This window comes from Aegilops tauschii, chromosome 1, assembly GCF_002575655.3.
Source record: "Aegilops tauschii subsp. strangulata cultivar AL8/78 chromosome 1, Aet v6.0, whole genome shotgun sequence".
NCBI classification, from domain to species: Eukaryota; Viridiplantae; Streptophyta; class Magnoliopsida; order Poales; family Poaceae; genus Aegilops; species Aegilops tauschii.
The window spans coordinates 330,545,949-330,556,443 of NC_053035.3; the positions used below are offsets into that span (position 1 = coordinate 330,545,949).

General features: G+C 48.1%; 1 protein-coding gene across 1 annotated transcript; it reads left to right on the top strand.

Moving 5' to 3' along the window:
* The first annotated feature begins 8,203 nt into the window (after positions 1-8,203).
* LOC141031032 (uncharacterized) lies at positions 8,204-8,983 on the top strand. The gene has a single exon (XM_073506191.1). It carries the CDS (start codon positions 8,204-8,206, stop codon positions 8,981-8,983), a length of 780 nt encoding a protein of 259 aa, XP_073362292.1.
* Positions 8,984-10,495: the final 1,512 nt, after the last annotated feature.

Sequence of the window (10,495 nt, forward strand, 5' to 3'; positions counted from 1 at the left end):
TATATTTTAATTGAACATAACATGAATTCAAAGTTTTGAATGACATTTGTAGTGCGCATTGATTTGGTACAGTACACGTTAGGCTTGTCCGAAAATTTCAACCCGCGCCTTGTTAGCCCGAAATATTTAAGATATATCTTTGTCTCGTTGTGCTCCGACAACTCCCTCCATCTCAACCCGCGCCTTGCTATTCCGAAATTACAACGCGCGCGAAAACTCCCACCTCCTGTGAAATCCCGACACGCGAAATGCCCGTGGTACCCCTGAACCGAAAGAACCGCCTCAAATCAGTGGGGGTACTTTCGTAACTTACCCCACATTTCGGACAAGCGCGTCTCTAAGCCATGGTTCCCCACTGCCATCCCATCCGCCCACCCATTCGTACACCGAGGCCGTGAAAACCCGCGACGGAACCCCACATCCTGCTCCGTCCGCCACCCAGCCGGAGCCTCTTCCCCGACGACGTCGTCCACAGCAACACCTCGACGTCCCTCATCCACCGTACCGGATGAGGATCCGTCGTCGATCTCATCGTCCCGCCGGTTCAGCCACCCCGTCCTCCACCTCCAAGGAGCTGCCCCGACGTTCCCCTCGTTTTTCGCGCCACCTCCATTCCCACACCGCCGTCTTCACCTGCACCACCGGAAGAGCATCATCATCACCGTTTCCTCGGATGAAGCTGCGGCCTAATCGGCGCCACCAAAGAGGTTGTACACTAATCGCCACATTTTCTTCTTGATTCGATCTCACGGTGCTGCCGGCGCTCGGTCCCGAGCCGACACGGCGCGGCTCCATCCACGGCAGCGTCGCCGGCCACTTCCTCCACGGCGTCGCTCCCTCGCCGGCGACGCCCACATCAGTAGGAGTTGCTGCTGCTTTAGCTCTCGCTCGCGCTACTGCTCTGCTCTTGCTCTCGGTCCCCTACCTGGTCTGCTCTTGCTATTGCTCTTGCTCGCGCTGCTGCTCTCGCTCTTGCTCTTGCTTGCGATGCTGCTCCGATTTAGCTACACTTCAGTCGACTGAATCGACTTTTGGGTCAGTCCATTTTCAGGGGGTGGGGGGGGGGCTCGCCGGGGTGAAGGAAGAACCAGCCGCAGTGGGGAGGGGGGCTCGCCGGAGAGGTACCCCACTATCTATCTTAGGGTTCAGGATGGGGGCGGTGGTCGCCGGCGGTGGCGGGGTGTTGGCGGGGCGGTGGCGCGGGGATCGCCGGAGAAAAAGCTCGGCACGGGGGGGGGCCTAGAGGGATGGCCGGGGCGGCAGCGGACCAGCGGTGGGGAGTGTTTACGGGGCGGGCGGGGCGGCGCACCGCCGGCCGCGGGCGGCGGGGGGCTGCTGTTTGGCCGGTGGTGGCTGGCGGCTCTGGGGGGTGGAGGTTGAAGATGAACCGCAAGCCCTTGATTTCGTATCCAACGGCTGCAAAATCGACTGACCAGAGATGAAAAAGTCAGTCGACCGACGTGTAGCCTCACCTTGCTAGTGCGTTCAGTTTCGACAGCAAAATTCAGTTTTGACAGCAAAATTCAGTTTCGAAAGTTATGTTCAGTTTCGACAGTTAAGTTCAGTTTCGACAGTTAAATTCAGTTTCAACAGTTAAGTTCAGAGATGAGCGGCTGATGTATTTTACATCTAGCACTTTGTGGTTATGTATTTTACGTCATGTATTAGAGATGCTATTAGAATTCCACTCAGGTTAACGTTGTTCGTTGTCTCTCTTGTCCTGTTTCAGCCTCGACGTCGTACAACTCACCGGAGCTGCTCCAACGAGGAAACCCTCCATCACAGCGGAGCAGTACCTCGGGCTCCATCTCCAGACGCCTAAGATCTTCTTCCCCTCCTCCGACAGCCAAGTCAGCCGGAGCATCCTCACTAGCCAACCCAATCACGCTGAGATCGACATGGCTTCGCCAAAGAGGTTGTACACTTGTTGCATCTCTTTTTTACTCTACATGTTATATATATTGTCCACTGAGCACTCGTAGTAACGGGAAATACGATTATTTTATCCTACTATATGACAAGCAGTGAGGTACCAGGCAACTTAGCTATCCGTGATGGACTCTCTTGAACGCCATCATTATTTATCTCTGCGCGTTTGAGTTGTGCATTTGTTGATGGGCCTGGGAGTTGAGCTAGTATGGCAGTGGCCTGGGTCCAAAGTAATAGAAGTAGCACAAAAACATTTTTTTAGTGTAGGATTTTCCTTGCTCAAGCCTGCCTACTAGAATCACCAGTGCTTGAAAGGAAAAGTGAATGAAAAACATCGGAATTGGAAAGTTCCTATGGTACTACTTTTCATGAATTTGGTGCAAAGGAATGGAGCAAAGGAAAACTGTAGGATTTGTTCCTTTAGTATCTCCTTGAAAGAAAAACCGTAGGAATTCTAATTTCCACTTCTCCTCCTTTTCATATTCCTATTCATCAAGCACAAGACTAAGAGATAGTAGCATAATAGCATTATAACCGTACATTTTCTTGTGGTTTGACTTAATCTCACCATGCTTTTTTGCATCCTGTGATCTTCCAATTGTTGTGAATCAAACACCTAGATTGGTAGAAATCCTGTGTTTTTAAATTCTCTGTTTTGCACGTGCATTCCTACCCTATTCCTGTCTATTTCCTATCCCTGCATTGTTAGAATCCTCAAATTCAAACAAGCCCTTACTCAATTACTTCTGTTACAGATATGTGTCAAAGAAAACCTTGTGTGGTTTGTCCTGCTCCTGCGGCGCTGTGTTCCACCCCAGCTCAGCTGCTCCAATGACGGAAGGGTTCACCACAGCAGGGATCCGCTCTCTAGACTGTCTTTCGCCGCCTTAGATCTTCTTCCCCGCCGCTGGCAGCCATGGCAACTGCATTACCATCATCAACTGAGCAGATGACCTTGAGGACTACATGGGTCTGCAAGAGAGGTCGCACTCTTCCGTGTCTGCTTACGTTATGCGTCGCTTAATATGATGACATGCTACATTATTGTCGTGTTCACCTATTAGACTCCGAGTCAGGTCCAAACTAATGCTGAAACTTGAGTTTTTAAATGGTTGTGGGGTACATATTGGGGCAGCAATCAGTACTATCTGTCTACTATCTGGTTAATCTCCGGTGTCTACTATGAGTTTCATGTTGGGTGCAAACAAACATTAAAGGAGCCATTATCTGTATTTTTTAACTAAAGCTATTATCTGCCTGCTATCATTTGTTTTGGGTCTATCCACAGTTTGCTACCATCACTCTGGATTTGTGCATGCACTCCTTACATAATCTCACTATGTTTTATTCCTATGCATGCCAGTTATTGTACACAATGGAACTGATCATGTAGAGCAAAAGAGACGAGCCTTGCGTGGCAATAAAATTTCATGCAGACGTCGTTCCATGATGGGCGCAAAGGCAGCCCCCCCTCCACCCATTTCGGATCGTAATCAAGAGGAAGATAACTGTTCTGAGGGGGATTCAGAAGGAGAAGACCACTCCTATTTACCCCATGAGGTCTTCACTCTAACTTGGCATGCTGATGTTGGTAATATCATGCATATGGTGCCTTGCATTGCTTACTGTATACATTAAAGATGTCATCTGCTTAGTTTAGACATGCTTTGTGTCAATGCCATCTGTCTAGTTTCTTTATCGTATATGTGAATCATGCAATGCCATCTTGTCTAGCCAGGCATCATATATGTGAATTTTGCAATGCCACCCTGGTTAGCCAGTCATCTTATATGTGAATTATATCATGCCATCATTTTTTGATTACGTGTTAAATTTGTCAACAATTTTAGTACATTCAATTACTCTTCCTGTGCATCAGCCATTCGGCACGGTCATGGAAAAATCTGGAGTGGAAACAAAGTCTTCAGAGCAGACAATGCTATCTGACGAAGCGCATGTCTTGCTGGTTACCGATAGCTCCTCAAAGGAGGATTCAGAGACAGATGACCAGACATATTCCCCCCCCCCCCCGAGGTGCATGCCCTAACTTGGCAGGGTTATGTTGCTCATATCGTGCGTATGGTATCTTGCATTGCTATGTCATTTGCTTAGTTTAGACATGCTTTGTGTGAATGCCACCTGTTTAGTGTCTAATTACCATATATGTGAATTATGCAATGTCATCTTGTTGCAAGACATTATATATGTGAATTATGCAATGTTATCTTGTTGCAAGGCATTATGTATGTGAATTATGCAATGCCATGCTGTTTAGGCAAGCGTCATATATGTGAATTATATCATGCCGTCCTTTTTTTTTTATTTCTCATTGCTTTTGTCGACAATGTTTGTATATTCAACTAATCTTCCTGTGCATCAGCCATTTGAATTGGTGATGGAGAAATCTGGAGTGAAAACAAGGTCTTCAGAGCAGACAATGGTACCTGCTGAAGTAGATATCTTGCTGGTTACAGATAGCTCTTCAGAGGAGGATTCAGAGGCAGATGACCAGTCCTATTATCCCCCTGAGGTGTATGCTCAAACTTGGCAGGGTTATATTACTCATATAATGCATATGTTGTATTGCAATGCTTAGTTTTTACATCATATACACAATATTGAATGCCATCTCCTTAGTTGACACATCATATATGCGATTGCCCTCTGCTCACTTCCTTAGTATATAAATCATATATTTGAATTATGTCATGCCATGATGTTTACATAGACAGCATGTATCTGAATTATGGCATGCCAACCCATTTTCTAAAGACATAATATAGTTATATCATCTCATCCTGTTTACATAGTCATCATATTTTAAATTATGTCATTCTATCTGTGAATTATATCATGCCATCATGTTTCCATCGACGGCATGTTTGTGATTTATGGCATGCCAACCACTTTAATAGACACATCGTATAGTTATATCATGTCATCTTGTTTACATAGTCAGCATATTTTGAAGTATGTCATTCTATCCTGTTTAGGTAGCCATCATACATGTGAAATTGTGTCATGCTATCCTGTTTAATTAGCCATCATATATGTGAAATTATGTCCTGCTATTCTGTTTACTTAGACAACATAAATGTGAATTATTTCATGCCCTGTTTTCTTCCCTACTATCCATTGCACCTGTCTATCTTACAATGTCGGTACATTCAATTACTTTTCTTGTTTATCAGCCATTTCAATTGGAGGGAGTGATGGCAGTATTTGTGGGAGTAAAAACACGGTCTTCAGAAAAGATCGTGCTACCTGTCGATGCAGATAGAACCACGGTTGTACTTGCCCAAGAACCAGCCCCGCCACACATAACCCACACTCATGCAGATTGTACCCCTACCCAGTTGGACAGAGAACCAGCTACACCCCTTCTAACCCCAACCCCAGCAGATAGACACCCAGTTCCCGTTGACACAGCACCGTCTCCACCACAGAGCACCCAAACACGAGCAGTTAGTAAGGCAACTACAGTGCCCAAATCACGAGGACCACCACTCCGAACCCGAAGTCAACGCTTAAAGCAGAAGAAGAATTGTTCTCAGGTCAGGTTCCGTAGCTATGGTTCATACTACTTTGCTCTTGCATCACTGTATTTACTGATACCAACTAATTTCAAATTTGAAGGATGCAATTGAAACTCCAATGGCGCAACAGGTATGTTTTAAACCTGTTTCTTCAACGTGTTTGGCTGTTTTCTGTTGTAACTTGCTCTATGTTGATTTCAGTTTCAATTGAATAAACAGTTATGTTCTCATGCCATGCACATTACAAGTGTTGTTATTGCTGTGTAGTTTCCCACACTTATATTCTGTCTATGCTGCTTTGTCTTAAATAGATATGATTCAAACTGTATCTATCTTGATTTGGCAACATAAACTAGAATGATATAGACCATATAGTGACCATACTACATAGATATATGTTTGTTTCATGCTGTTATCCTGTCCACCTTACTACTGAACTGGTTTACCAAAATGAGTTTCATATACTACATTGTAAACCTGAGATGTGTTTGTTTGTTTCTCTTTTAGAACGCGGATGAAATATTGGAGAAGAGTGCCCTGTTATGCAATGGTAAAGGAAGTAATGCAGATAAGGTTCAAGATAGTGAGACATCCCTGTTGGTCTCCAAGAAAGCTGATAAAAACTATATTGAAGACACTGAGACAACCCCAAAGTCCTGTCTTGATGTAGTGTTCGAGTTACTGGCTACCTGCTCACACCAGCTCTTCGAACTCATTGCCTGAATCAGTTCGGCTTCTTGAGTCTCAACTTCAAGTTGAAAGACATCGATCAGATGTTATGCGACAGGAAGCCGAAGGACTGAGGAAGTCCTTGCAGAATTCAGATGCATACTTTCTGGTGCAACAGCAAGCGCTGGAGGACTTAAGCGCCAAACAAGAGAAAGTTAATAAGCTTGCTAAGCATCTAGCCAGCATTATGGGTACCCAGGATATTGTTTCTTGAGCTCTTCTGAAGTGGTTTCAGTTCTGGACTTGTTTTCCTGCGGCGTTTATATGCTGCTGTGTTCCCTATATTTGCACCGGTGGCGAACTTTGATGCCCAGTGGATGTAATATGTGTAATACCCGTGATAGCCTAGTGTAAGTTGCTTGCTTATTTATTTCCTTGTTGTCTTGTTTATTTGTTTGCTTGTAGTCAGTGCAGTTCTTTTTCTGCGGTTTGCTAGTGGCTGCAATAACCTATTTTTTTTAAACTAGGCCACAATAACCATGGGCTAATATTTACTGTAGTGACACTGGGCCTCCTACGTGCCGTAGAAACAGTGGGCCTTCTATGGGCCGTAGAAATAGTGGGCCTTCTACGGGCCGTAGAAACAATGGGCCTTCTACGGGCCGTATCATCAATGGGCCTTATACGGGTCGTATGATCGATTGGCCAAACATGGGCCAAACAGACCGCATTCTGGCCGTAAACGGGCTAGAGTTGGAATCGTCCGTTCATGGGCCGACCATAACGGGCCATCGTTAATAGGCCGTATTTGATGACGCTATGAAAACGGCCCAACGTATTAATGGACCACAAACGGGCCGACTGTAACCACGGGCTGAATTTGGCCCACAAGCAGAAAATGACAGTAACGGGCCGTAAGTAAACGAATGCTGGAAAATAGCCCAAGAATAAATGGGCTCTGAGAAGGCCGAAAGATAACATGGGCTGGAAACGGCCCAACGGAATAACGGGCCGTTAATGGGTATAAAGTGATACACTGTTCTTTACGGGCCAGTTTCACCACGGGCCGTTAATGGGTGTAAAGTGATACACTGTTCATTACGGGCAAGTTTCACCACGGGCCGTTAATAGGCCAAGAGTTACATAGGGCCTCATATGGGCCGAAAGACGTCATGGGCCATACATGGGCCAGAAGTGAAAACGGGCTGGAATCATATTGGATGGCCCAGATGACGCTACTGGGCCTAATTCGAATAGGGCGTAGCGGGCCTTGGGTTAGCGGGCTGTAAATGGGCTATATGCGAACAGGCTGTTAACAGGCTTTCCATGGGCCGGCCCGCCACCTTTTGACCAAGTCAAACGGGCCGGCCTTTTCACAGGAATGGGCCTGTGTTGGGCCGTGCCATGTGTCGACGTATCATAGGCGCCTTCTGTCCAATGAGTGGATGACATCTGTCCCAGCGATGAGCCGACACGTGTTTCCTCCAGCCAATGATGATTTTACACGTGGAAAATCCCCATTGGTCGGGGCTGTTAACGGGTTATCGGATCCAAAACCCGACCCGATAGCTTAACGGCGTTCCGTAACGGTGGATGTCACGTGTCGGTCACCCTTGACGAAAGCACTTATGTGACGCACGATTTATCGTCATGGAAGTGGACACTTCCGTGATGATAATTTTGGTAATGTCATGGAACACTTCTACGACAGCACAGGTATGACTATCTTGATTCTGTCATAAAATCATCATGGATGTACATGCATGACAGAAAACGTGACCTACTGTGACAAACACGTATCATCACGGAAGTGTATTTTTTTGTAGTGCATTTTCGCATTCGCGCTTCGCTCCGCGAGTTGGTGGTTATTCAGGTCTACGGATCAACTGATCATTCCCGATCGCGGAGTTCTTGGGAGAACTCCAACAGAAAGTCACTACGGTGACAGCCGCGGCGCTTCCGATTTTCGGGGGGGGGGGGACTTTAACCTCATTAGGTCGGGAGCTGACAAGAATAACAGCAACATTAACTGGCCGTGGGTGGCCATGTTCAATTCTGCTATCGCCGCCATGGCCTTAAGGGAAGTTGCTAGGACGGGCGCGCATTTCACATGGACTAACAAGCAGCTCGACCCGGTCCGCTCGGTGCTTGATAGGGTGTTCATGTCGCCGGAGTGGGAGATGGGTTACCCGCTGTGTACGCTGGTCGCGGAGACCCGCATTGGTTCCGACCATGTCCCGTTAGTTTACTCCTCGGGGGAGGATAGGCTGCGGCGCAGCCCGCGTTTTTTCTTTGAAACGGCTTGGTTTGAAATGCCAGGTTTCGAGGCAGTCTTCAAGGAGAAATGGCTGGCGTGCGTCCAGCAGGTCGGACCCCAGCGTGGCCCGATGGAATTCTGGAACGCAGTCGGGGGACGACTCAGAGCGAGCCTCAAGGGGTGGGGCGCCAACCTAGGGAGGATGGACAAAGAGCATAGAGCCTCGATTATGGAGGAGATAGCCAGGATCGATGCTCAGGCTGACGCTCGGGCTTTCTCGGAGCAGGAGTGGGCTCATCGATATGCCCTTGAGGGGCAGGTCGAGGCGTTACTCCGTGCGGAGGAAGAATATTGGCGGCGGCGTAGTGGCCTAAAGTGGACGCTTAAGGGCGATGCCAATACCAAATATTTTCACGCCTACGCTAACGGCTGTCGTCGTAAATGTGCTATCCTCAGGCTACAAACGGAGCAGGGGCTCCTATTGCGACAAGAGGACATTTCTCGTCACATTTATGATTTCTATATCAACCTGTTGGGTACGAGCGAGGCCCAGGGAGCTGGCCTGCGCGCGGATGTGTGGGAGGAATCTTAATGCGTCCTGGTGGCTGAAAACGACGAGCTGGGGCTCGCCTTTCTCCGCGAAGAAATTGACGCCGCCCTAATGGGGATGAAAGTGGATACTGCGCCGGGCCCGGACGGGTGGCCGGTGGCAATGTTCAAGCGGTTCTTGCCCATACTTAGAGGGCCCTTTTTGAGATCTGCAATGGTTTTATGCGAGGGACGGTAGATATAGCTCACCTTGATTTTGGAGTTCTCTCGCTCATTCCGAAGGTGCCGGGGGGCCGATAACATTAGACAGTACGCCCAATTGCGCTTATTGATGTTCCATTTAAGATATGTGCTAAAGCGTGCGCCACTCGATTAGGCCCGATTGCCCAGCGCTCGATTCATCGCAACCAGTCTGCGTTCATGCGTGGGCGCAATATCCTCGAGGGTCCCCTTGCTCTCCAGGAGATTGTGCACGAGCTCAAACGCACGAAGGAACCGGCTGTTTTACTGAAACTAGACTTTGAGAAGGCGTATGACCGGGTAAATTGGGATTTCCTGCGTCAGGTTCTCTTGGGTCGGGGTTTCTCCGCGGTGTGGGTTCACCGTGTGATGCAACTGGTCTCGAGAGGCCAAACGGCAGTTTCGGTGAATGGAGAAATAGGGCATTTCTTCAGGAACAAACGCGGACTCAGGCAGGGTGACCTGATGTCGCCGGTGTTGTTCAACTTCGTTGTTGACGCCCTGTCCACGATGCTGACGAAAGCAGCGGTGGCGGGACATATCCAGGGTTTGGTAGGCCACCTAATTCCAGGGGGAGTGACGCATCTGCAATACGCGGATGACACGCTTTTGATGTTTCGCCCGGATTTGCATAGCATAGCTTCGGTCAAGGCGATTCTCATTAGTTTTGAGCTCATGTCGGGCCTCAAGATCAACTTTCACAAGTGTGAATTGATCGCGATGGGGGTTGAGTTGGAGGAGGGTAGACGCATAGCAGACTTGTTTAACTATAAAGTAGGCAATTTCCCGTTTACGTACCTCGGCTTACATATAGGCACCAAACGACCCACAATAGAGGATTGGGATCCTCTGTGTGTGAAGGTGCGTGGGAGGGTGTGTCCCTGGAGAGGGAAATTCCTTTCCAAGGCGGCTAGGCTAATTCTTACGAACTCTAGCCTTTGCTCCTTGCCAATGTTTGCCATGGGCCTGTTTTTGCTCGCAGAAGGGGTCCATGCGAAGTTCGACACGCCCCGCGCCAAGTTCTTTTGGAAAGGAACCGGCCCGAACCGTAAATATCATATGGTTAAATGGGCCTGGGTGTGCAGACCCAAGGCCTTGGGGGGCCTTGGGATCACCAACTCCAGACTTTTAAACATCGCTTTGATGTGTAAATGGATCTGGAAACTTGCCCAAGGGGCAACTGGTTTGTGGGTTGATCTCCTCAAGGCCAAGTATTTTCCTGAGGGCAATTTCTTCGAGGGGAGGGCCAGGGGATCCCCCTTCTGGAACAACCCGCAGACGGTCAAACCGGCATTTGCCATGGGGGTGAAGTTAG

What these genes read in the sequence shown, in the direction of transcription:
- LOC141031032 (XM_073506191.1), top strand. Translation starts at nt 8,204, where the DNA reads ATGGCCTTAAGGGAAGTTGCTAGGACGGGCGCGCATTTCACATGGACT.